The 27,510-nt window shown below is 42.7% G+C and overlaps 1 protein-coding gene across 1 annotated transcript in view; it reads right to left on the bottom strand.

Annotated features, from left to right (window-relative positions):
• Nucleotides 1-1,783: 1,783 nt before the first annotated feature.
• The window catches only part of ARP2 (actin related protein 2), a 101,953-nt gene continuing 76,226 nt past the window's right edge, over nucleotides 1,784-27,510 (bottom strand). Inside the window, exons 7-15 of the mRNA XM_087369699.1 lie at nucleotides 17,561-17,664; nucleotides 17,319-17,387; nucleotides 17,102-17,165; nucleotides 16,787-16,855; nucleotides 13,254-13,337; nucleotides 13,001-13,059; nucleotides 12,754-12,820; nucleotides 2,132-2,215; nucleotides 1,784-2,038 (exon numbers count right to left, since the gene is read on the bottom strand). Coding sequence (XP_087225825.1) covers nucleotides 1,958-2,038; nucleotides 2,132-2,215; nucleotides 12,754-12,820; nucleotides 13,001-13,059; nucleotides 13,254-13,337; nucleotides 16,787-16,855; nucleotides 17,102-17,165; nucleotides 17,319-17,387; nucleotides 17,561-17,664 — 681 coding nt within the window. The 3' untranslated portion in view covers nucleotides 1,784-1,957. The remainder of the gene's footprint in view (nucleotides 2,039-2,131; nucleotides 2,216-12,753; nucleotides 12,821-13,000; nucleotides 13,060-13,253; nucleotides 13,338-16,786; nucleotides 16,856-17,101; nucleotides 17,166-17,318; nucleotides 17,388-17,560; nucleotides 17,665-27,510) is intronic.

Here is a 27,510-nt window from a genome sequence, read left to right on the forward strand (position 1 = left end):
ATGTCCCTTCATCAGTTAAAAACCTAATAGCACTCTTCGAGCCTTGTCCACACATTCACAAACACATTGACAACAATTCCATGCAACCCAAATTGTCCCTCGTAATTCAATTCATGAATTTTAGCACATATTATACTTTGATAGACACTAGGTGCACTTCTATGGCATTCAACATGGAGGTATATTGTGTTTTTGAAGCAAGCGACATGTTCTTCAAACAAAAAGTAGGTAACATCTTCTCATTAAGTTGTTTCAAGAAAAAATGAACAAAGGCTTTTCTATTTTTAAAAGGATAGTTACTTTCAATACAATGGTATTCTAGTAATGTATTATATTCTTGTTTGACCCTTTTAAGGTTGCAAGAGAACGTTAATGTACACAAGAAACGCATGAGAATTTAGGAGAGCCTTTAATTTGTTTAAAGTGTATCCGTTCTCTTTTTGACCATTCTTTGTTCTTGTTGTGGCTGCAGTATCGTTCAATCCTGAGTGAGGCAAACTCAGAGACAAGGTTTGTTATGCACAATACTTTTGTAAATCTTCCGCATTATACATTTCGTGGAGTATCTTTTGTGAGGGTATTTCATTTGGTACAATTTTGCTATTTCTTTTTGCACTGAACAAGGGGCAAGTTTGTGAAAATTGAAAAGAAAATTCAAAACTTGTTGAAGATGTCTCAGAAGTTGAAGATGAAGAACATAAGTTGAATGGAAGAGAAGCCAATCAAAGAGCTTATATGAAAATCTGAGGAGTTAAAGGAACGGCTACAAGCAACAAGGGCACCAAGGTTGCTTTTATAGCCAAATTCCACTTCAAATCGGTGCTGTAATCCTTGATGTAGTAATGACGCGAAGCGTTGAACCACAATCGAGGAGAAAAACTAAACAAAAACAAGGAAAATCTCGATCCCAAAACTTGATTGTCAGAATAGTCAATGCATAAAATCTGCAAATTCATTAACTCAATCGTGAATAATGTAGAACGAGTTGACAACGATTTGGGTTTAATGTCGAATATTTCTTGACAATGCTTCTTGTGATAAAGAATGTGCTTGTTTGCTGAAAAAGCTGGCAAAAGAGACGCCTAGGAACTATTTTAGTTTTCCATGTCTGAAAAATAGGGGGCCCTAACGTTCCCAAAAACAAATTCCATTAATTAGTCGTCGAGACGAGAGGGTGCGATTAAGGCAAGGCGAGAGGGCCAAAAATTAACGTCTCAAAGGTTCTTCTGCACTACCGGAGAGCCAACGAGTTCCCGAGTAAGTTTGATGCACCGACCTTGGGCGCCTATAAATACCAACCCCCTAGAGCAAGAGGGCAGAGAGGGGGAGCAGGGTGAGGGCAGAGAGGCAAAGAGGAGCGAATAGATTAATTGCGATAAGGCCTGTGATTAAGCGCGGCCTGTGACGATAAGGCTTGCTGTAAGTGTCAAAATTAAGGCGAATCGAGGTGTGAGATAGACTAATTAATTGGATTATAGAGGAGAGTGAAATACCTCCAAAACCCAAAACGATTGTAATAGAAGAGAAAAAAGCCTACGGAACTCATGCCAATACTAAGACCTTGGTGATACTCGTGCATCCATGATTACAACGATCATAGACCATCCCTAGCAAGCATGTGTAGTTTTGATAATGCAGTGGCATTCTTGATAATATCCCTTCTGTTTTTTAAATTTCTTCAAAATGAAGCCCTATCACCATGATTATAAATATTCGAAGACTTGTGTTATTTATGGATCGAAAATAGGTCTGCATGTTGAATCGCAAAATCACGGTCGTATTGATTTATCATGTTTGACTAGTTTGAAATCCTTAAGGGCATGACAATAACATTCACAACAGACACTAAAAACTCTGCACTCCACAAACAAAAAATAGGACAACTTGATATGATAATCATTTAGAAAGGCATTTACATTTAAGGAGACAACATAAAAATACAATGTATGTTGGCTGGTTAAGATTGTCCACATTTCTGAAGACATCGGAATCCCTCTTCTTCGTATTCTTTTCTACTAATCCAGAGTTCAGGTGCATTCTGCAGTCAGACCACCAACTTGCTAAGAAAAAGTGAACAAACAAGAAAAATCAAGCAAGTAAGCATAAAGGAACTTTCACCAAGGTATGGTACCTTTATAATACCAGCAAGCACCGAGCCTCCCAGATACACCATATGCTTTCGTCGAGGTGGATCTTCAATCCTGAGTTTCAATTTCTGATAGAAATATTCTCAGATTAAATACTATTGCTTGCACATACAATCCCCGATATCTACTTTCACAGAAAGATGAAGCAGCATGAGCTTCCTTAATTCAGAGGACTATACTACTAGGTAGACCGACCAGCATGGAAAAAAGTCATCCTCCAGAAGAATGTCATTTTCATACATGATGTGAAATTCGTCAATTAGATAAGTGACACACATTGAAAACATCATATTTAATCAGGAGAAAGTTTGCGAGCATTCTAGAAATCCTGTTAAGTTAATGTATTTGCAAGGAGCATTCGAAACATTCTACGATTTCTAAGAGATCCTCCATAACAGGACAAGCTAACCATGTATATATATAGCTAGACCTTCAATTTTGTGATCTGGGTTAAGTCACTTGGGTACAGGTTTTACTCGTTTATCAAATTGACCCCCATGATGTCCTTCCCTAATTCAACAATAATAAGAGGAAACATATTACACGAAAACAGCTTCTTATGAAAGCTACCAACTACCAATTGTGCCTTTAAAAAATGGATAAAATCAGGAATTCCATTTCATTCCTAGTCCCAAAAAGGAAAAATTAAAAGATGATCTCATGTAAACTGACCAATATTATCAATCCAGATCTTATTAAAACTGGATAGATTCAGATACTCACAGAGCATCCCTCCGTTGCCCTATTCACTTAAACAATCCAAGAAAATCTGGTGTGACAGACAGATGGGTAAACATTAAGACTTCACCTTCTCAGAAGGTAGTATCACCGCACAAGGAGGGTAGGCATCATGTGCACGATAGTATTTCATGACTAACTGGTCCTCAACAAGGATTGCAGAAGCTGGATCACTGGCTAGAAACATAAGAACTGACTGCCTCCAGCATTTCAAAGAGCACACAAACGGACAACATTACAGCAGATACATTCCACACATGATGCTGTCCTAAGAAAAGCAAGTATTCATAAAAGAAAGGCAGGTCCGGTCCTTAGAGCAAAGCTATAGCAATTTTCCACCAACCAACCGTCATTGGAGCTGCCAGGTTGCTTCGTTCCATGTCAATCAAGCTTATCAGATGTTTTACTGTCCCTCGTCATACAACAATAAACACGGGAAATGATAAATCTAAAGGCTGCCATGGATCCCATGGACTTTAAAACCTCGGAGTTCCATCCTGAAGTACTGCTGCAACTAAAAGAAAACAGAGGTGAGGCCTTCTAGACTGAAATGCCTTCCACACACACTGAAACCAATACACTGAATTGCTGCAAGAAAGAAATCCCATCACTGGCCACAATGCTCTCCTGAGATAGATGCAGGGATTCACACACTAGAAACTGCGGCAACTAACTGCAACCATACAATGAGCCCACTACAAAGCAAACTCTGAGGTGGTGTCAGAAAGAAGCCACCCTTTGACATTTCAGAAAGATCAGGGTCAAAAGGAACTGACACAATGTGTCCAATCCGAATTCACTAACACACATGCACGATGCAATACTCAAATCTGATTGCTGCCCTAGACTGAAAGAGATACTGTTACGCTCTAGCCGAGGTAGCATGACCTCGGAAGAATCAATCGACATTTCCCTTATTGGATCTATCTCTGTAATATATGTGTTTGCGCTTTATGTAAATGATCGGGAGGGATTTAATGTCAAGGTCCTAGGTGAGGGCTGATAGCACCAGACTAGATAGATCTGAGACCAAGGGCCTAGTGCAAAGATTGTGCCTAGGGGCAAGGAATTAAATGCATCCCAAGAGAGGGGTGAAATGTTGCATTAGGAAGGCCCTATATGGATGACATGTGGCATCTAGATCTATCTAGGGATTTGGGGTCTGTCAAGGCTAGTGAGAGAAGAGAAGGATGGGGATTTTTACGTGATTTTGATGACAGCTATCTCTCTCTTGCTTGTGAGTCTTGGCAGAGTTGGCTGGGAGGAAAAGTATGGTGCTATTCCCGTGATCTGCTTGAAGAGGAAAGCATAGGTTTCTGATAATTGGTATCAGAGCCTAGGTTAGAGGACGTAAAAAAAAGAATCTGCGGAGCGCCGATCGACGAATTAGCAAACGGAGGCTTTTCAAGTGAGACTGTTGATGTTATTTAGTAAGGCCCGTCGACGTTGATCAGCGGAGAGTCCAAAGGGGACAGGTGTGGAGCGTAAGACCTTGGACAGGCTAGGCGATGCGTAATAGTTGGTATCCATCGTAAGGGCGCTGAGCTATGAACGAACCTACGTAAGCAAGGATTAAATGACAGGAAGATCCTTCGATGTGGGCAGTCGGTGATTGACGGCGGATCAACGGAAGACCTGGAATGGGATACGCAGGTGACTCGACGAAACGATGGAGGAAGAGCGCAGGAGGGTTCCGTTGATTCTGACCTCCATGCGATGGACTACGATGACGTGACGACGAGGGGTCTAAGTGTAGCCCTCCCGCACTTGGCATAGTTTGATCGGACCTGACGGAGGGAAACCCGTGGAGAACAGTTGGTAACAGCAGTCGACTGTTTCTCTGGCGCGCATACAGTCAGCGTACGGATGATTTGTTAGAACTGCCAGCAGGCCGTACGTGCAGGCTGCAAACAGCCGGATTCGAATTCCAGGGAGCACTCCATCTATTTTCCTTTGGTTTTCGTTATTCCTGTTTTGTCGGAAGCAATTAGATTTTCTTGGTCATCAGAGGTCGCAGTTGATGATGCTATGGCAAGAATAAATTATGCTTGAACAGATTATGCCTGTGTGTTTCAGTCGGACTCAGATTGCAGGAATTTCCCTAGTATAGGGAAAAGCGCCATCTGTGAGATATGCTTGTATTAAATGTTTGATCAGTGTGAATGTGGGATTGCAGGAATTCCCTAGTATAGGGAATTGTGTTCAGAGTGTCAGTACACTGAATTGCATCAGTTTGTAAATACAGTGTTCTAGGGGTGTTTATTTTTAAAAAAAAAAAAAAAAGGCCCCAAAACAAAACACCTACTGAACAAATGGAAGCAGAAGAAGGAGCTTCCAGGAGGGACCCTGGTGAATCAGGAGTCCGGCCGACCCAGCAGGGATCGCGCCCAGTAGCTCATACGTTATCTGGCAGGATTGCATTGCTGGAAGATGCCTTGCAACAGTTGTTAGCACAGCAGTTACAAGCCAATGCAGGGCAGTCCGAACTTAGGAGAGCACTCCAGAGTATGTCTGCCAGACCTTCTCGAGAAGAGAAGGGAAAGGCTCCAATGGAACCGGAGTCTAGTGTCCATACGGTCGAGCCTAGGAAGGCTAAGGTGCCAAACATTGCTAATTATAGACCGGAAAAGTATTCTGGTCAGATGAACGACCGTAGCTCCGATGTCATTGAGACCTGGCTACACAAATGGGACGAGGCGTTCGCCATTTGTGAGATCAGAAATGACATCAAAAAGATCCGCGAGGCCACCCATATGTTTAGTGAGGCGGCGGATCGGTGGTGGATTAAACAACAAAAAGACGGTATAGCATCCACTACCTGGGAGGGGTTTAAAAGAGAGTTCAGGAAACACTTCTTACCTCCTGACGAGGCATCCCGAGCTTGGGATCAATATAGGAACCTGCGTCAGAGAAATTTATCAGTGGCAGAATACACTGATAAGTTTCGAGAGAGTGTAATGAAGGTTGACGAACCCCTGCCTCAATCAATCCAAGTGAAAGATTTCATATTTGGATTGAATGACCGAATAAAAATGGAAGTTCGGGCTAAGTACGCGAACACGCTAGATGATGCAATAGCTATAGCCTTGAACTACGAGGATGCCAAGGGCAGCAAGCCAAGTGGGTTTGCACAGGTCGGAACCCAGTATGGGTATCCGAAGAAATCTGGGTTTAAGAAGAAGTGGACTAGTAAAGGGAGTGGTTCGCAGCCGAGTGGTCAAGCCAAGCAGGCGAGACCGGCTGAAACTCCTAAACCAAGTACCACCATTGGAGTGAAGAGAAAAGTAACTCCAATGGCAGCCCGGGCTTGGTCTAAGTCTCCCTTGAACCCGGAACAAAGGGAAAAAGCAAGGAGAGAAGGCTTATGCTTTGGTTGCCTTCAACCTCATCAGTGGAGAGATTGTCCACGTAATAAAGACCGTCGGATGGCTGAGATGGTGATCTCAGAGTGCGACGTGGAGATGCAGGGAAGTCCCAGAGCGGAAGAGATGCAAATTCAGCTAGCGGGATCTTCTCAGAGGTTAGTACCTTGTTTGTTCTGTGTGTCTGTTACTAAGTTAGTGACGAGTGCACCTGATAACATCCTATCTAAGCCCGCAGCAACGGGGTATACAGCCTTCAATGATACGGAGTTAATCAAAATGAAAGGGCAAGTGGCCAGTCATGATGTCATTGTGTTGTTTGACTCAGCGTCAACTCACAATGTGATTAACTCCAAGCTCGTGAAGAGGCTGAAATTAAAGACAAGTCCATCTGACTATGCGTATACAGTCAGGATGGCTGATGGAAGTTCAACTGAAGTATGGGACCAAAGGGTTACCCAGTTGGAGCTTCAGATTCAGGACTATACTGAGAAGCTTGATTTTGAAATAACCAAGCTTGCTCATGCGGATATAGCCCTGGGAATGGCGTGGCATTCTAGGAAGAATCCAGCCATTGATTGGAAAAAGCACGTATATCAATTCAAGATGAATGATGTGCTTTATGTCTTGCGAGGTGGAAAAGATATACCTCAGGGACCGTTGGTTTCCGTAATGGAAATCAGAAAGGCTCAAGTAGAGTTTTTATACCTTTGCACCGCATCGGTAGAGTCGGTGAATGATTCTTCGACTAGCACTGATGTTACGCAAAGTGATGAGATGGCCAAGTTGGCTAATCTTATAACAGAGGAGTTCTCTGAATGCTTTAGGGATGAACTACCTTATGGGTTACCTCCAGAGCGGAAAGTTCAGCATAAGATTGAACTGATCCCGGGGGCAGAACCTGTAAATAGACCTCCCTATAGAATGAGTTTTACTGAAGAAGCGGAGGTGCGTAGGCAACTGGAAGAATACCTCAAGTTGGGGCAGATTCAACCAAGTTTCTCACCTTTTGCTTCACCAGTGATATTAAAGAGGAAAAAGGATGATACGTTTCGCCTCTGTATAGATTACAGAGCATTGAATAATATCACTGTTAAGCACAGGTATCCGATGGCTCGGATTGATGATTTGCTAGATGCATTACATGGAGCCGTGATTTTCAGCAAGATAGATCTTAAGTGCGGCTATCATCAGATCCGGATTAGAGCCGAGGATGTGCATAAAACCGCTTTTAGAAGCAGGTTTGGTCATTATGAGTTTTTGGTGATGCCCTTCGGACTTACCAATGCTCCAGCGACCTTCGTCATGCTTATGAACGATTTACTACGTCCGTATATCGGAAAGTTCGTAGTACATTTTATTGACGATATCTTGATATTCAGTAAAAGTATTACTGAGCATCGTGAACACTTAAGGATAGTTCAGTACTTTGAGGAAAGCCAGTCTTTATGTGAATAAAAAGAAAACTATACTGTGTATGGTTAGGCTTGAGTATCTAGGGTTCATAATTACTCCACAGGGGGTAGAAATGGATCCGAAGAAAGTGGCTGCGATACTAACTTGGCCAATCCCTCAGAGTCTGACCGCGTTGTTGCGATCATTCTTGGGATTTGTCCAGTTTTATAGAAGGCATATCAAAGGATATTCCGAAATAGTATCACCATTGACTGATCTGACCTCAGATAAAGTACCTTTTATTTGGGGACAGAATCAACAAAAGTTTTAACACCATAAAACAAGCTGTGGTCTCAGGACCGGTGTTAAAAATAGTTGATCCCCAGAAACCGTTGTTCCTAGAAACCGATGCAAGTGGCATTGCGGTAGGAGCAGTCCTCCTTCAAGAGGGAAGGCCAGTAGCCTTTGAAAGCAAGAAGCTTTCTCCCTCTCAAAGGAATTGGCCAACTCATGAATTGGAGTTGTATGCAGTTATCCATGCTTTGAAAACATGGAGGCATTATCTGTATGGTTCAGAGTTTTATGTGGATGTAGATCATGATACTCTGAAACATTTTTGTAAACAGCCTGACTTGAGGGGCCGCCAAGCTAGGTGGGCAGAGCTCATGCAGGAGTTTAATTTAACGATTCGGTACCGAAGAGGAAAAGACAATAAGGTAGCTGATGCGTTGTCTCGCATTATGCACAACCTGAGTTTCACGGTATTAGAGAGTGCTCTAATGGCCGAGATCAGAGAAACTCAGAAGGTGGACGAGTTTGTCCAGAGCTTATGGCCTAAAGCTCATGTGTTAAAACCCGGGGAAAGTGAAAAGGATGACCTGGCATCCAGAAAAGGCCAAACTTATGCAAGATATACCATAAGGGATGGTATGCTAGTTAGAAATGGCAAGGTTGTAGTACCTGGTCAGAATGATCTCAGGCAGAGAGTCATTCGACAATGCCATGATAGCCCGTGTGCGGGACATCCAGGTGTCGAGAAGACATATGATCTCGTGAAGCGAGATTTCTTTTGGCCAAAGATGAAAAAGCATATTCATGAATATGTGACACGGTGTTTCTCGTGTCAGGTAAGTAAGGCCGAGCGGGTGAAGCCACCCGGACTTTTACAGCCCTTGGAAATACCACTAAGTAAGTGGGAGAGCATTTCCATGGATTTTATTGTAGGACTACCTGCAACGCAAGGAGGGTATAATTCTATCCTTGTGGTGGTTGATCGTCTAACCAAGATGGCTCACTTCATTCCGACTAGAGAGTCTATTAGTGCCCCGCAAGTAGCGGATTTGTTTATTAGACATATATTCCGTCTGCATGGATTACCTAGATCCATAGTGTCAGACAGAGATGTCAGGTTTACCGGTCACTTTTGGACAGCGGTATTTGAGACACTAAGGACTGAGTTGGGAATGAGTAGTGGGGATCATCCTGAGACGGATGGTCAGACGGAGAGAGTCAACCAGACTTTAGAGGATATGCTGAGAGCATATGTGTCATTGAGGCAACATACATGGGACAAGTGGTTGCCATTGTTGGAGTTTACCTACAATGATCGAAAACATTCATCTACCGGGTTCAGTCCATTTGAGCTGAACTATGGTTATAGACCAGCCAATCCGACTATAGTTGGAGTACCTCAGAAAGTGCCTAGTGCCGCGAACTTTGTAGTTCAGATGCGGGAGATGCTAGCACTTGCGAGAGCTAATATCTGCCAGGCTATGGATAGAGCCAAGGTGTATGCGGATGAAAATCGGTCTATAAGAGTATTTGAAGAAGGAGAAAAAGTTTTTCTCAGAATTCCTTCGCACTCGAAGTCGTTGACTTCAGGAGAGTGTGCTAAGTTATCACCTCGATACTGTGGGCCGTGGTTAATTCTAAAGAGAATAGGCAGTGTAGCCTATAAATTAGAATTGCCACAGGGGTGTAAGGTGCACCCGGTTTTTCATGTTTCGCGTTTAAAGAAATTTCTACATACTGGTGACTCACTAATCGCTATAGCAATTTTCATAAAAGAAAGGCAGGTCCGGTCCTTAGAGCAAAGCTATAGCAATTTTCCACCAACCAACCGTCATTGGAGCTGCCAGGTTGCTTCGTTCCATGTCAATCAAGCTTATCAGATGTTTTACTGTCCCTCGTCATACAACAATAAACACGGGAAATGATAAATCTAAAGGCTGCCATGGATCCCATGGACTTTAAAACCTCGGAGTTCCATCCTGAAGTACTGCTGCAACTAAAAGAAAACAGAGGTGAGGCCTTCTAGACTGAAATGCCTTCCACACACACTGAAACCAATACACTGAATTGCTGCAAGAAAGAAATCCCATCACTGGCCACAATGCTCTCCTGAGATAGATGCAGGGATTCACACACTAGAAACTGCGGCAACTAACTGCAACCATACAATGAGCCCACTACAAAGCAAACTCTGAGGTGGTGTCAGAAAGAAGCCACCCTTTGACATTTCAGAAAGATCAGGGTCAAAAGGAACTGACACAATGTGTCCAATCCGAATTCACTAACACACATGCACGATGCAATACTCAAATCTGATTGCTGCCCTAGACTGAAAGAGATACTGTTACGCTCTAGCCGAGGTAGCATGACCTCGGAAGAATCAGTCGACATTTCCCTTATTGGATCTATCTCTGTAATATATGTGTTTGCGCTTTATGTAAATGATCGGGAGGGATTTAATGTCAAGGTCCTAGGTGAGGGCTGATAGCACCAGACTAGATAGATCTGAGACCAAGGGCCTAGTGCAAAGATTGTGCCTAGGGGCAAGGAATTAAATGCATCCCAAGAGAGGGGTGAAATGTTGCATTAGGAAGGCCCTATATGGATGACATGTGGCATCTAGATCTATCTAGGGATTTGGGGTCTGTCAAGGCTAGTGAGAGAAGAGAAGGATGGGGATTTTTACGTGATTTTGATGACAGCTATCTCTCTCTTGCTTGTGAGTCTTGGCAGAGTTGGCTGGGAGGAAAAGTATGGTGCTATTCCCGTGATCTGCTTGAAGAGGAAAGCATAGGTTTCTGATAGATACTGAGTGCATGCTTGTGATACGTAGCAAAGCCACCCTAGTTAGACCAGTGTGGCACTCATCCCCTCCATCCATGGTGGATGCATTAAGGGTATGCCACCTCAAGTGGCCCCTTAAAAATCTCTAACCACCTACCCATAACATTGAAGTTTAACCTAGGACTTAAGGTCTCTTTTGGGCTTTTAATAAACCTACCAGGATGAATGAGCTAAATCCATAGTTCATCACTCATGTTTCCAACAGCAACATCTGCACAAAATAGATCTTCCAAAGAAGTCGGGATTGCAATGTTTAGGCCTAAAGCTAACACATCAAGCAATTGGTGGAGCTTTCAAAACTTGCTCTTCTACCCTTGAGCCATCACAACTTAACCAGTTTTGCATGACTCTAGGTTCAAGAGTGACTCTTGCACTCCCTCTCGCCTAGTTTTTTCCATACGTTACCATACACATACGGCATATGTGCACAGAAGTATGATTGGAGTATGGATCTACGTGACCCTAATTTTACAAAAAAAAAACAAGAAGATATACATTGAACACATTTAATTGGCAGAGAGCTACAAAAGTTTTAACTTCAAACTTCAAACTTCAAACTTGTATTAATTTTAAAGTCAAGAAATTGATTAAAAAACATTTTCATAAAGGTCTGGAAACCCCGTGTTTCTCCTCAAAAAATGCCAAGTATGATTGGCCGTACCATATGCGTACGGAATAATTATTTCATACGCGTATGGTTCAGCCAACCATATGAGTACGGAACCAACTGACCTTCTCTGCCTTCTACACTATGGAGCTATCTTGGAAGATGTATCTAAAATTCTAGTCTCAAATCTTTGAAAGATTATCCAAAATTCTAGTCTCAAATCTTATATGATTCAAATACGTTAAGTTTTTGGTTTTATGGCTCATCATAATGTATCAATTCGTAAGCTGGGAACCACCTTAAGGTCAGTCGATACGAAAATAAAAAGAGTACATTTAAGTAGATCTGAGAATAAGCTACTACAATTTCCACAAGTTCTTAAACACAATATATATCTAGATGAATCCAGGAACATGCCCCAACTCATCTGTTGAAAACACAATAAATAGAGCAAACACCTCATGATAGTCACTCATAAGGATGTAAACCCAGAAACTCTATCACACATAGCAGGGAGTAGCTACTGTGACATCCCCACCGATGTCTTCAACGCCCAATGGTGGGTGTAGACCCTAAGTATAAACAAATTCTCTCACACATACATATCCACACAGCCCATGCACACTTGAGCATCCATTTATACAAATGTCTTCGGATTGAGTTTCTGTCAGCACTCCGTAACTGAAGGGCAGACTCAGCTGTGACAAAAGCTAGCACTATAGGAGAAGGCTAAAGAAAAAGTACTCCGATTCTCTTCATTCAAGCTGCAACTTCTTGTGAAGACTATAGTATTTCATTTTAGTCTCTCCCAAACAAGCATTTCTAAGAAAAAGATGCTTAGAAAAGAAAGCTGATAGGGCAACACACCAATTAAGGAAGAAAGAATTTATTGCAATATCAGCAGGCCACAACATGGACCTAAATGTTCAAGAATAAGCGTGCTTTTTTTCCCTATATCGCAGGCAGGAAGAGAAAAAACAGGATGATAATGACCACACTAGAAGAAATAGATTTGTAGTGACGAAGCCGCAACAGAAAGGTCTCAGAGAGACACGGTTTTTTATTCAGTGGATGGCAAGGACGATTAGGGATGCCATACATAGTGTGAATATGTAAATGATAAACCATTAAAAAACTGAGTAACAACTTTCATAATCTGACTATGTAAGCAGTGTAAAGAGCTTGTAAAAGCCACAAAGGCAAACTTTGCACATGCAAGGGATTTAGATGAGATTAAACTCAGCTATATTCACTACAAAGGCAATTGACTTGTGGTAAAGTGTACAGAATAGTCCTGTTAAAATCATTTAAAAGGGACACAAATACTGGCACAATGGCATATGGGCAAACATGTTTTTTTTCAACAAACCTTAAGCCCCTGTTTGTTTCCTCTGAGCACTGTCTGAAGATACAACTGGCGAATCTCTCTTTCCAATCTGCCTCCGCATAAACATAGTAGTGTTAGTAAAGAGAATTAACTCAAGCCAGCCTCGGTTACATATAGGATCTTTTGGAAGAGCATTTCAACATCATGCTGTATTGGACTGCTTGTACAACCTTTGAATGTGACAAGGAGAAATCCTGGAATGAAATTCCACAACAGGGCACGGCCATACCTGCTTGGTAAGCCAGGAAACATGGTACTTCCTCCACTCAAAACAATATGTTGATAAAGCTGCATGTTCAGAAGTGCATTACCAGCTCAAGACACATGAAATACCATGTTATCAATAAACACCCATAAGCAGCAGTAAATATTTTTTCACAGTTTCTTTTTCTTAAACAGCTTTAAAAGGTTCTCTCTGAAGATATCCTCCCAAAGAATGTAACAGAATGCTTTAGAAAAACCATGAGTGCAAAGAGCCTCACTGGCATTCGGTTATCAATGTCCATCTCCTGAACACATCGGAAAGCCAACTCTGCTAGGCCTTCTCCTTCGACATCTATTAGTTCCTGTCATTCACAAGCATGTCAATAATGTAAACGTTTGCTCCATGGAAAATCCTGAGATGCTCACTTGTCATATAAATCCATTCTCTTGCAGGCATGCAGGGATCATATCATTGCTTCACTGAATATGCCATCAGTAATAACTATCCTGCTAAAATAGTCAAAGGCCACAATCCAATTGTGCACTCTTCTGTAGATGGTTTTACTGCGCAGGACAAAAAAGATGTGAGTGTGCGACAGGACAAAAAGACTAATAGTGTGACATATGCATATTATCTTTCACAATATGAGCTTCAAATCACCTTCTACATGTCTGCAACATCTTCTTCAACAGGAAAAACTGATCAGATAACCTCTAAACTGTTGAAAAACTTGAGGTAGGTTCTTGCCCAGGGCCAACACTACTCCATAGCGGAAGATGAACTCCGAGATTGCAAGATAGAGAATGAAACACAACTCAAATACATGTGCTTTCCGTAAATGTAAAAGAGAGCAATCAGATCTGAAAGAGAGCCCAGATGTACAGCCAACACAGAGTAGATATAAGGTAGAAACAATGTACAAAAACTTCCCAAAATATGCACCAACACCTCTAGAAACAATCCCTGAGGTAGGCAACAAACTAGGGTCTGTTTGCTGCACCCTCTGACGGAAACTCCTCTTCTGCCACGCGCCTCTGTGTAGGCTTCAGTAGATGCTCAAGGCTGAGCAAGTCCTGCAAAGTGCTCTGATATGTACTGCAGACAAAGCTCCCAAGTCACTGCTCCAGTCCTTCTGCCCACTGCTGCCCCTGCATCAGTCCACCTATGCCTGCTACAGCACCTGTCCAAGCCAACAATAATTCGGACCAATCGATTTCCTGTCTGCTCCGGCCTCTGTAATGCTATACTATCCCTCCTGTCGTGCCATACAGACCTTCTGTAACTCCCTTCTGCTGGCCCCATCTGTCTGTCCTTTGGTGCAGCCCATGCGCCCTCACCAAGGCTCCTTTCCAGCCTTTGCTGCATGCCAGGGTGGCCGTTCAGCCTGCCCTAAAACTAATAAAAGAAGGAAGCATATGTGCTGCCCACGTGGCAGCTAATCTGCTGCCTACATAGCAGCTCTCATTCTACCCTCTCCTTTCATTCTCTCAGGGTATGTCATCCTCCCCCGTCCTCATATGGGGTCTCACAAGTGGGGAGGCGACCCTTAGATTCCAACATAAACACACTCTCACTTTGCATATTTCTCAAATATATCCTTCTTATTACGTAAAGAAGCCCACAGCATGCACACTTTGACTGCACAAGTCCCAATACTCAAGAACTAAGAAAGACTCTACCAAACCATAGCAACTGGGCGATCCACAGTTGCACTTAGAAAGGCCAAAATAACCCTAAGACATATACATTGGAAGAAGGCAATGCCAGGAAAATCTGAGCAATCTACTAGTTATGCAAGTTTCGCATCATGTTGAATAGTTGTGAAAGCACAGACTCAAAAGCTGAGAAGATGAGGCATCATATGCATTACTCAAAAAATTTAAGTTAAAAAGGGATGCCTGCAAAGAAATTATTTCATGCCTTGATGAAGGTAAATGTTGGATTGCCTCGTGTAAAAGAGTAGATCATTTCAATCTGCATATCTTCCATTTTCTCATGTGGATGAGGTAGTATTCAAAATTTGTCCCCTGGGTTACAAATCCAGCGATTCTTCCCTAGTGCAATGCAAAATCAGTTATCACAATCAATGAGAACTCAAACCTTGATGTGCTATACCAAACATAACCAAATCATCTCTAAAGACACATGGCTTCACATGCGGCTGTGGTTGCTCTCATACACTCATCCTTGGCACCGAAGAAATCGAACCACTTTGAGTGAAACTATCACAAAACAAGCAACAAACAGAGCTTCATGCCTATCCATGCCTCTAGGGATGCGATATCCTTTGGTGCTCGTGTGTGAGAACTGCTGATGACATAGGCATCTGTAGAGACGGTCTCAGTCAAAATACGTTAGGGATACCTATATCCTTCAATAACACACTTCGATGATTTGTTCTTCCTCTTTGCTACTCCATTGGTTGTAGGTGTGTAGGGAATTGTGGGTGGGTTGATGCCCCTTCTACTGCAAAACATGGTGAACTCTTTGCATGTCTACTCTTCCCCTCTGCCACATTTCAAGACCTTGATTCTTCTTTAGAAACACAAGATGTTGTTTTTCTAGACTTCCCTATAGGAGAGGACTTGGGCGTCAGTGGTACAGATGACAAGGAATGGAAAGAGTGAGAGGGTAGGTGTCGATATATGGACACATGCAAACGATACAATGGATGACAGAAACAAAGGAGGCGAGGCAAACAAGAGCAAGGTAAAGAGAATAAAGGAGAGGGTTTTCTTTTTCTCTTTTTCTGAAGGGGTGCAAGCAGGGGGTTAACTCAAAATCAATGGAGGACCTAGGGTAAAAGACAGTCTCAAGGGGGAACAATAGGGAGCAATATACTTCTAGATGGCCTAACAAAATTGATTTCTCATCATAGGATGAGTTCAGCAAGGTGTCAATACACTTTGCAGATTATATGCTCTAAAGAAGACCGAACAATGACGAATGCAAATTCATACACGAATGCGCAATGCACACATGGATTAGATTGAATTCGGAGGAAAAAAATACTATAATTGCTCATTCATCTGTGAAATGCAATACAAACGGCACTGCTGCACTCGACACACCCATTCCTTTGACTTCTCTCCATGTATCCATCTATCCTATCTCCATATGTTGCACTCACAAACAGCATTGAGAGCTTCTACTGTTCATACCACCCAGCCGCAGGTTCCAAAATGAAGGGCACAAGGGCAACAAGGAGAAGGCAAGCTATGAGGGGCAGCAAGCTAGTGAAAGGGCAGGTCCATGCTGATGTATTATGAATTAGAGGGTTATTGGTTCATGACTTTTGGCAGTGTTTCAGGACTTGACCCTTGCCTGTGTTAGATGACGGGGAGTAATCATTGGTAAATGGTGAACATGACCAAGAGCATGGACTGCCGCATAATGGATTGAACCTTGTTGCGATGCCTCCAGGTTATATTTATGGGCTTAAGTATGGATGCAGGCATTACTGGGAAGGACTAGTAGCCGGTGTGTTCTCCTCAGTAGAATGATCTTGAGAGAGGCTTTGGCCGACTCTGGCTTCACACATATGCTGTGTATAGGGTCTCAAGCTATGAAAGTGACCTTGATGGTTTTGATAATTTAGTGTACTTTCAATGGACCAAGGTGTGAAACTGTAGTGATGCCCCTGCAAGCTTGCCCTTTACAATCTGAGCTTCCCTGTTAAACAGGTCTAGCAGAAGATGAGTCACAGTATGTGTTTCAATAACCTTAGGGCTTCAACACTTAGCAGGTGAGTATACCCAACAACACAAAACAGACTCCAAAAGTATGTGAACACAAGGGTGAGAGCCTTACTGGATTAAAAAGAGCCTCTGGGGCTTGGAACCGCTCCCCCCCAACCTTTATCACTCTTCCATCTGGTAGCTGCTTCCACGAAAATGGTTTATTGATCAAAATTAAACGATCCACAAAGCACCGCAGGATTCCTCACTAAGAAGCAGAAGATAAAAGTTTTCTTCAAACATATAATAAGTTTTATTTGATTAAATTGAGGGTTCTTCAAGCAAGCTAAATATATTATTGATTCTAAGAATTGAATGATATTCTTTAAGCAATTGAGACAATCTGCCCGGAGGAGGGCATCCAACAACTAAAGAGCCATCACTTAACTGTGTACTGCTTGACAAGAATAGTTGTTTCCACACCAAGTTGGTACTCCCGTTTGAAATCATAGCTGCATGAGTTAATTTCATGAATGACGATCGAGTCAGACATGGAACCTGGTGGCAAAATTTGTGCCAGTTTTTTACTACCTTTTGTTAAAAAAGGTTTAGCCAATTTATATATTTTCATTAAATGGGGATTTTTGGGGCTTGAGCAGTCTGACCTTACGTAACAGAGCTGCTCCTTTATCTCCCTAACAGTCTCAAAATCTGCTGTTCGATTGAAAGCATATCTGCCAAGAGCAATATTCTAATTTAACAAAAGATAATTCAAAGTCACTTTATTACCACACTTATTTTGTACATCCATAAGATTTTGTATGAAAATCTTCAAGGTTACTGTACAGAGACCACCCAGCATAGAGAGGCTCGCAAAATCCTAACATTTCACTTAAAAAGTACGCACCCCCTTCTCAAGAGGAGATCGATCAGGTAAGAAGTGATCTGGCGGCCAGCAATTTTCATCCGTTTTGTAGTGTGTGGGAAGGAGAAGCCATCAACAACAGGCACCTGTAGGCAGTAATCAAAGTCACCTTGAAAAATGAGAATTTTTTTCAACAATCTATCAGGAATACACTTTGCAAGTATACAAAGTATTACTTCTAAGTGAATATATAGTTTCCAAAGATTCAAAATCATGCCGAATCTCAAGGCTTCTCAGTTAACAAACTTAACATAGTGCAGGATAGAGACTTAACAAAGACACAAAATGATATAACAGTAGAATAAGTGCAACAACATCAATAGAGTAAGGACTTTTCTTCAGAGCACTTAATATACTCTGATGACATTTGTGGTAGCGATGATGGATATGGCCATATTGTGTTATGCTCTAGCTGAGATAGCATGACCTCGGAAAGATTGGTGGGCATTTTCTCTTAGATGACCAACTTCTGTAATATTTTATGTGCGTAAATAAAATGGTCAAGGGAAGTACCTGCCAAGGTCCTAGGTGAGGGTGTATTGGCATTGACTAGGTGGTTCTGAGTGCTAAGGCCTAGGTGCACCTAAATGTGTAAAAATGCCAAGGGGCAAATGTTGAATTGTGCCCCAAGAGAGGGGTAAATGGTGTACCAAGCTAAAGGTCTAAAATGATGACATGTGACAGGGGGAACCATCTAGGGAACTGAGGGCTTGTGGATAGGCATGAAGAAATAGAAATTACGTATCTTTGTATGCATGCCATCCATGAGATAGGCTGGGTGGCAAAATACGATGCTAGCGCCTGTGAATTTTGTCTGTGAATCGTTGGAAAGAAAGAGAGATTAGTCAGGGAATGTGTCATTTGGTATCAGAGCACAGAACATCTGGGAGCGTGGATGAACGAGTTGCGTAGAAGGGACGAGCTGTCTACGTGAATCCGTTGGTTTACGGTCAGCTTGGAGCCAGGGAACGATGGCGCGTGACACTGAAGTTAGGGGCAGGCCCTTCGATGCGATGAGCGGTGTTGGGTGAAACACCTGTGAAATCAGCGTGGCTCAGGTGGACGAGGGGATTCATGCGAGTTTTATAGAAGCAAGGCTTCAGAGCAGGATTACGATGTGGATAGTCACTAACGTCATCGCAAGCGTGAGGAACTTGTGGAGGACCTTCTCCTTGAATAAGCTCAGAAGGTTATATCAGAAGAAATAATTAATGACCGTCGGCATCACTCAGCGTGAGGAAAGCTTTTTTTTTTTAAAAAAAGCACATCGATGTCACGGAGTGAATGAAGACGACGAATGAGGATTTCAATTATGCCAGAGCCACAAAATTGCGATGAATAGCATCTGTTGCTTAAGAACAACACTATCAAGCTTGGGAAGCCTTCACCGACTGCGGATATTTTTTCGATAAGGACGTGCAAGGAGAAAACGTGCGCCACGTTTTCAGAAACAATTATCGAAAAGACCTCAGTAGCAAGCTATGCAAAGCGCCGAAGATGTGTGGGATGTAGGATATGGTCACGTAAATAGCCCGTGAGCACTGATGCTGATTCCGAAAGAGAGAAGCGAATAGCTGGGTGAGTGCCTTGGTGGGTGGCGCAGATTTTCGAGGCTTGCAAAGGCTTGGGAGAGGAAATAAGTCGAGACATCTCCGTTACGTGGAGTTTTCCAGGGAGCAGTTCTTTTCCCTTCTATACAAATTTTCAATTTGCAGTTTATTATTCCTGTACAGCAAAGGGGAATCTGAAGTGGAAAAAAAAATAAAAATCTATTTTCCCTTTTGAAAGAATGGAGGCAAAGGGACAAGATTCCAGGGTGAATCCTGGTGAATCTAGAGCACGGTCTACACAACAAGTGTCCCATCACACAACACCTACTTTGGTGGGTAGGATTTCGGTATTAGAAGATGCTTTACAACAGATCATGAACCAGCAGCTTCAAGTGAATGCTGGTCAAAATGAAATTAGAGAGATGGTGCAAGCCTTGTCGGCTAGACCATCTAGAAATGAAAAGGGCAAAGATCCAGCAGAGCCAGAGCCCAGTATACACTCGTCGGAATGTGCGAAGGTCAAGGTACCTAATATTACTAACTATAGTCCGGAAAAGTACGCTGGTCGGATGACCGAGCGCAGTTCTGATGTGATCGAGGTTTGGTTACACAAGTGGGAAGAATCCTTCGCCATTTGTAAAATCAAATCTGATCTAAAGAAAATCCGCGAGACCACTCACCTGTTTATTGAGGCAGCGGATAGGTGGTAGATAAAGCAACAGAAAGATCAGGTTGCCCCTACCACCTGGGAAGGGTTTAAGGCTGAATTTAAGAAACACTTTCTTCCACCTGACGAAGAGTCCCGAGCTTGGGATGCTTATAGAAACCTTCACCAGAGGAATTTGTCGGTGGCAGAGTACACTAACAAGTTCAGGGAACGTGTTATGAAAATAACAGACCCTCTCTCTATGTCGGTTCAGTTGAAAGACTATATCTATGGACTGAACGACAAGATTAAAATGGAAGTTCGGGCTAAATATGTGACTACATTAGATGAATCTATTGCAGTAGCCCTGAACTATGAGGATGCCAGAGGCACACCTAGTGGGTTTGTGCAGGCAGGGACTCAGCATGAGTACCCGAGAAAAGGGGGATTTCAGAGGAAATGGACTTCAAAGACAAGTGTCTCATAGCCAAGTGGCCAAACCAAGCAGGTGAAGCCAATTGAGGGACAAGCAAAGACAAGTACCACCGTTGGGGTGAAAAGAAAAGTAACTCCAATAGCAGCCCGGGCTTGGTTAAAGTCCTCGTTGACCCCTGAGCAAAAAGAAAAAGCTAGAAAAGAAGGATTGTGCTTTGGCTGCCTTTAGCGACATCAGTGGAAAGATTGTCCACTAAACAAAGACCGTCGCACGGCCAATATGATAATATCTGAATGCGGGGCGGAAATGCAGGAGAGTCCCAATGCAGAACATAGGCAGATGCAATTGATGGGACCTTTTTAGAGGTTAGTACCTGTGTTGTTAAGTGTGTCTGTTACTAAGTTAGGAAGCGGTGCACTTGATAACATCCTTTCAAAGCCCGCAGCAACAGGGTATACAGTTTTCGATGAGCCCGAGTTGATTAAAATGAAAGGGCAAGTAGCCAATCATGATGTGATTGTGTTGTTTGACTCAGCGTCAACGCACAATGTAATTAACTCGAAGCTTATTAGGAGGCTCAAGTTGAAAACTAGTCCGTCTGACTATGCTTATACGGTCAGGATGGCGGACGTAAGTTCAAATGAAGTATGGGACCAAAGGGTTACCCAGTTGGAACTTCGAATACAGGACTATGTTAAGAAGCTGGACTTTGAATTGACCAGGCTAGCTCACGCAGATATAGCCCTAGGCATGGCTTGGCATTTTTGAAAAAATCCAGCCATTGATTGGAAAAAGCATATTTACCAGTTCAAGATGAACGGGGTAGAATATGTTTTGCGAGGTGAAAAGGATTTACCTCGAGGACCATTGATTTCAGCCATGGAAATTGTCTTCCGAAAGAGTCTCTGTGTCTGTGTATAGCATCGGTAGAGTCGATTGATGATGCATCGACTAGCACTGAGGCTACCCAAGATGGGGAAATGGCCGAGTTGGCTAAAGAGATATCGGAGAAGTTCTCTAATTGTTTTAGGGATGAGTTACCTTATGGGTTACCTCCAGAGCAGAATGTTTAGCATAAAATTGAGCTTATCCTGGGGGCAAAACCTGTAAATAGACCTCCCTATCGATTAAGCTTTACAGACGAAGCTGAGGTGCGAAGACAACTGGAAGAATACCTCAAGCTGGGGCAAATTCAACCCAGTTTTTCACCTTTTGCTTCGCCAGTGATATTAAAGAGGAAGAAAGATGATACGTTTCGCCTCTGTATAGATTACAGAGCATTGAATAATATCACTATTAAGCACAGGTATCCGATGGCTCGGATCGATGATTTGCTAGATGCATTGCATAGGGCCGTAATTTTCAGTAAGATAGATCTTAAGTGTGGCTACCATCAGATCCGTATTAGAGCTGAGGATGTGCATAAAACCGCTTTTAGAAGCAGGTTTGGTCATCATGAGTTTTTGGTAATGCCCTTTGGACTTACCAATGCTCCAGCTACATTCCTCATGCTTATGAACGATTTACTACGTCCGTACATTGGAAAGTTTGTAGTACATTTTATTGACGATATTCTGGTATTCAGTAAAAGTATTACTGAGCATCGAGAACACTTAAGAATAGTGTTCAGTACTTTGAGGAAAGCCAGTCTTTATGTAAATAAGAAGAAAACTATACTGTGTATGGTTAGACTTGAATATTTAGGATTCATAATTACTCTAGAGGGGGTAGAAATGGATCCAAAGAAAGTGGCTGCGATACTGACTTGGCCAATCCCTCAGAGTTTGACCGCTTTGCGATCATTCTTGGGATTTGTCCAATTTTATCGAAGGCATATCAAAGGATATTCCGAAATAGTATCGCCATTGACTGATCTGACCTCAGATAAAGTACCTTTTATATGGGGACACAATCAACAAGAAAGTTTTAACACCATAAAACAAGCTGTGGTCTTAGGACTGGTGTTAAAAATAGTTGATCCCGAGAAACCGTTGTTCTTAGAAACCGATGCAAGTGGCATTGCGGTAGGAGCAGTTCTCCTCTAAGAGGGAAGGCCAAGCAAGAAGCTCTCTCCCTCTCAAAGAAATTGGCCAACTCATGAATTAGAGTTATATGCTGTTGTCCATGCTTTGAAAACATGGAGACATGCTTTATATGGATCAGAGTTTTATGTGGATGTTGATCATGATACTCTGAAACATTTTTGTAAACAACCTGACTTGAGAGGCCGCCAAGCTAGGTGGGCAGAACTCATGCAGGAGTTTAACTTGACGATTCAGTACCGAAGAGGCAAGGATAATAAAGTTGCTGATGCGTTGTCACAAATTATGCATAACATGAGTTTCACGGTGTTAGAGAGTGCTCTAATGGCCGAGATTAGAGAAACTCAAAAGGTGGACGAGTTCGTCCAGAGCCTATGGCCTAAGGCTCATATGTTAAAACCCGGAGAAAAGGATGACCTGGCATCCAAAAAAAGCCAAACTTATGCAAGATATGCCATAAGGGATGGTATGCTGAAAAGGATTGGCAAGGTAGTAGTATCTAATCAGAATGATCTCAGGCGGAGAGTCATTCGACAATGCCATGATAGCCCATGTGCGGGACATCCAGGAGTCGAGAAGACATATGATCTCGTGAAGCGAGATTTCTTTTGGCCAAAGATGAAAAAGCATATTCATGAATATGTGACACGTCGTTTTTCATGTCAACTAAGTAAGGCAGAGCGGGTGAAGCCACCCGGACTTTTACAGCGCTTGGAGATACCACTAAGTAAGTGGGAGAGCATTTCCATGGACTTTATTGTAGGGCTGCCTACGACACAAGGTGGATATGATTCTATCCTTGTAGTGGTTGATCGCCTTACCAAGATGGCTCACTTCACTCCAACTAGAGAATCTGTTAGTGTCCCGCAAGTGGCGGATTTGTTTATTAGACATATATTTCGTCTGCATGGATTACCCAAATCCATAGTGTCAGACAGAGATGTCAAATTTACCGGTCATTTTTGGACTGCGGTATTTGAGACACTAAGGACTGAGTTGGGAATGAGTAGTGGGAATCATCCAGAAACGGATGGTCAGACGGAAAGAATCAACCAAATTTTAGAGGATATGCTTAGAGCATATGTGTCATTGAGGCAACATACATGGGACAAGTGGTTGCCATTGTTGGAGTTTGCCTACAATGATAGAAAACATTCTTCTACAGGGTTCAGTCCGTTTGAGCTGAACTATGGTTATAGACTAGCGAATCCAACTATAGTTGGACTACCTCAGAAAGTGCCTAGTGCCGCGAACTTTGTGGTTCAGATGCGGGAGATGCTAGCACTTGCGAGAGCTAACATCCGCCAAGCTATGGGATAGAGCTAAGGCGTATGCGGATGAAAACCGTTCCAATAGAGAATTTAAGGAAGGAGAAAAAGTTTTTCTCAGAGTTCCTTCGCACTCTAAGTCTTTGACTGCAAGAAAGTGTGCTAAGTTATGACCTCGATATTGTGGGCCATGGTTAATTCCAAAAAGAATAGGCAAGGTAGCCTATAAATTAGAATTACCACCGGGGTGTAAGGTGCACCCAGTGTTTCATGTTTCTCGTTTAAAGAAATTTTTGCATACAGGTGACTCACTAATCGAAGGTGTTGTTTTGTTTCAGGAGATAGAGGATAATGCAAGACGCAAACCAACAAGAATCCTGGACCGAGGAACAATGCAAGTGCGCAATCGGAAGATACCCACGGTGTTGGTTGCATGGCATGGTCTACCTCTATCAGAAGCTACCTGGGAATCCGTATACCAATTACGGAGAGTATTCCCAGATTTCATCATCGAGGACGCTGATGCTTGAAGAGGAAAGGAATGTTACGCTCTAGCCGAGATAGCATGACCTCGGAAAGATCGGTGGGCATTTTCTCTTAGATGACCGACTTCTGTAATATTTTATGTGCGTAAATAAAATGGTCAAGGGAAATAACTGCCAAGGTCCTAGATGAGGGTGTATTGGCATCGACTAGGTCGTTCTGAATGCTAAGGCCTAGGTGCACCTAAATGTGTAAAAATGCCAAGGGGCAAATGTTTGAATTGTGCCCCAAGAGAGGGGTAAATGGTGTACCAAGCTAAAGGTCTAAAATGATGACATGTGACAGGGGGAACCATCTAGGGAACTGAGGGCTTGTGGATAGGCATGAAGAAATAGAAATTACGTATCTTTGTATGCATGCCATCCATGAGATAGGCTGGGTGGCAAAATACGATGCTAGCGCCTGTGAATTTCGTCTGTGAATCGTTGGAAAGAAAGAGAGATTAGTCAGGGAATGTGTCATATTGATACTGATATGATGTTACCATTAATGTTTTTATGACTATGGCATTTAGCTTTTTAGTATGGCTCCTTTAGTAGCTCCTCCCTTTCAGCTTTGCTTGTATCAGGTTTCTCATAGTCTCATAGACCCATCGGTCTTCTGAAGACTTTAATAACCTTTCTTTCTTTTCTTTCTCTTGTAAGCTGTAACACCACACAACATATCTTCCATACTCTGACAGTTCCTCTCAACTTGACTATCATTTAACGGTCTGCTAAGGATACACTGCTAGCTGTTGTTCCTGGCGAATGCTTTGAAGCAAGGGTTCGGGGGGGGAGAACTCGGCATAAAGAAAGTCCAGTAGTGGAGGGCAAAAGCATTGAATCATCACACAGTTGACAAAGCACATCTTTCTGAACTTGTGATTCTTCTTGATATAGGTTGGTACCCGAAATTTCTGAATCACAGGATCAAAAACCTGTTGTAACATGGGATGAAAAGATTCTAGTAAAAAAGGCACTTCTCCACACACCACACACACACGTGTGTATATATATCTATATACGTATATATATATGTGTGTGTATGTTCTACACACACTTCAAAAAAAGTGAAATCCATGTATGTTAAAATTACAAGAAGCAATCCCGAAAGAGGAGGCATGTAATTTACAATGTTAGAAGATTTCAGTATAAGACAATTGTTGGGTGCCGGAAGCAATGGAACGGGAGTGGAGTGCGGAAAGCAAACAACAAGCTCGAGCAAAACGTAGTATTACTCAAATGAATAAGGAGTAAATACAAAGGGCTCGCCTATATGGCCCCCAAGTCAACCATATGGTTGACCAATGAAGTCAACTCCTGAAACATCGTAGGAAAACCTGAAAACTACATCATGGTTGCACATATTCGTCCCAAAGGAATATAGCAACCTATGATATGTACGTGATCCCTCACGTAATAAAAGGAGCCAAGTGTAAAGCATGTCAAAATGCCTCGAACTTGGGCTGTGGTAAAGCTTTCGTGAAAAGATCTGCGAAGTATCTATGATAACATCTACTCTATGCAAGTGCCGATCAACTTCTTTAGAGATAGAAGAAATCTCTCGTACCTTTCCCTTTTTCTTCCTTCTCCTTGTTGAGAGCCCTTGCTGCAACTCACGTCTCACCTTAGGGCTTAATGCTATTAGTTGAGGAAGCGTGATGCTCAAAGACCGATGAGCAAGGTCTTGAATGACCGAATAGTCTTCTTTTGCCCTAAGCCGATAGGGAAATACGAGGGCAACCACTTACTCTTGCCAGATCTTTGTCTTCTCTATTGATGGGCCTGCCATCTCATCATCTGAGGGCTCTAAGAAGGACATCTTCTTCCTGGGGCGGCCTAGTCCACAATTTGGAGAGGGGTCCAAGGTGGTACAACTCTTCCCAAGGTCAAGGAACTCTACGTCAAAATCCGCGGTGCCTGAACCTCCCAATGCCAATTAGATGCCATAGCAATAACACACTTGATAGTAGTGATACGTGATGTGGGAGCAAAGGTCTCCTCAATGTCAATGCTGTGTTGCTGTGCATAGCCCTTTGCAACCAAGCGGGCTTGAGATGGTCAACACTACCATCAGCTTTCCTTTTCACCTTGTAGACCCACTTTGTGCCTATGGCACGCTTGCCAGTTGGCAAGTCACACAACTAAAAACCAAGTGTTGTTTGCATGAATGGACTCAAGCTCAGCATTCATGGCATCCATCCATTCCTTGCTGTCAAAGGTATCCTTGTGACATAAAGTTTCCTCATTGCAAGCAGTAGCAACCAAGGCTACAGCCAAATAGTTGCCATGCATCTGTTTATGCGCACCTCTAGTAGGGGATGGCAAAGGTTCAGCTTGTTTGCTGTCCCTGAGTGTGTCCAAAAGCCATCTTAGGACTGATTTTTTCTGTCTAACGACAGCACTCTCCTATGCAACTGCTTGCTCAATACATCAACTGAAGGCAGATCAAGCTCAGCAAGAGCTACTAGTGGAGGATGTACATTGCTAGAAGTGTATGGCACAACACTCTGCACTGGCTGCTCTAAAATTGTGGGCGACTGAAAGAGAGGAAACAATGTCTCAAAGACATCTGAGATATCAACAATAGGCTGTCTTTTGCATTCCAACAAAGGTAAAGGCACATTTTCAGCGAATATAACATCCCTACTGACTATGACCTTGCCTGTGCTGGGCTGATACAACTTGTATTCCTTGCTCTCTACGTTGTAGCCAATGAATATGCATTTTACAACTTTCTCTTCAAGCTTATGCCCCAGCTGAGATGGCACATGACCATAAGCCAATGACCCAAACACCCGCATATGAGAAATTTTAGGTTTGCCATGCCTCGTAAGGTGTGATAGTCTTCAATGCCTTTGTGGGTACCCGATTGAGCACATAGTTGGAACACATGATAGCATCCAACCAAAACTTATTTGGCAAAGACTTCCCTTTGAGCATGCACCAGCTCATTTCCATCTCTGACCGATTTTTCTCTCTGACGGCCCATTCTGTTGCGGAGTAAAAGGCACAGTACATTTATGAATAATACCCCGAGCTGCAAAAAAATCAGAGAATTCATGGGACATGTACCCCCCCCCCCCTTGTCAGTGCATCGAGTAAGAAGCTTGCTCTCGGATTCATTTTCAGCCATGGCAAGCCAATGTTAGAAGCATGAGAACACATCAAATTTGGCCTTCATGCCATATATCCAAGTGAATCTGATGTAGTCATCCACAAAGGTACAAAAGTAATGGTAGCCCCCAAGAGATGCTATCAGCATCGGCCCGCACACATCACTATGCACAAGGTGAAGCTTCCTGGATGCACTAATTGTCCCATCCTTTGGAAATGAGAAACGGCGCATTTTGCCCAACAAGCATCCCTCACAAACATGTTTAACTGGTGCATGCATGGGTGGGAGAGCAACCACCAGGTCATGTGAATGCATTTTAACCAGGCTTTTGTAGTTGAGGTGACCCAA

Source organism: Dipteris shenzhenensis, chromosome 31 (genome assembly GCF_047967505.1).
Source record: "Dipteris shenzhenensis isolate YYH24624 ecotype China chromosome 31, Dip_SZ_1.0, whole genome shotgun sequence".
NCBI lineage: Eukaryota > Viridiplantae > Streptophyta > Polypodiopsida > Gleicheniales > Dipteridaceae > Dipteris > Dipteris shenzhenensis.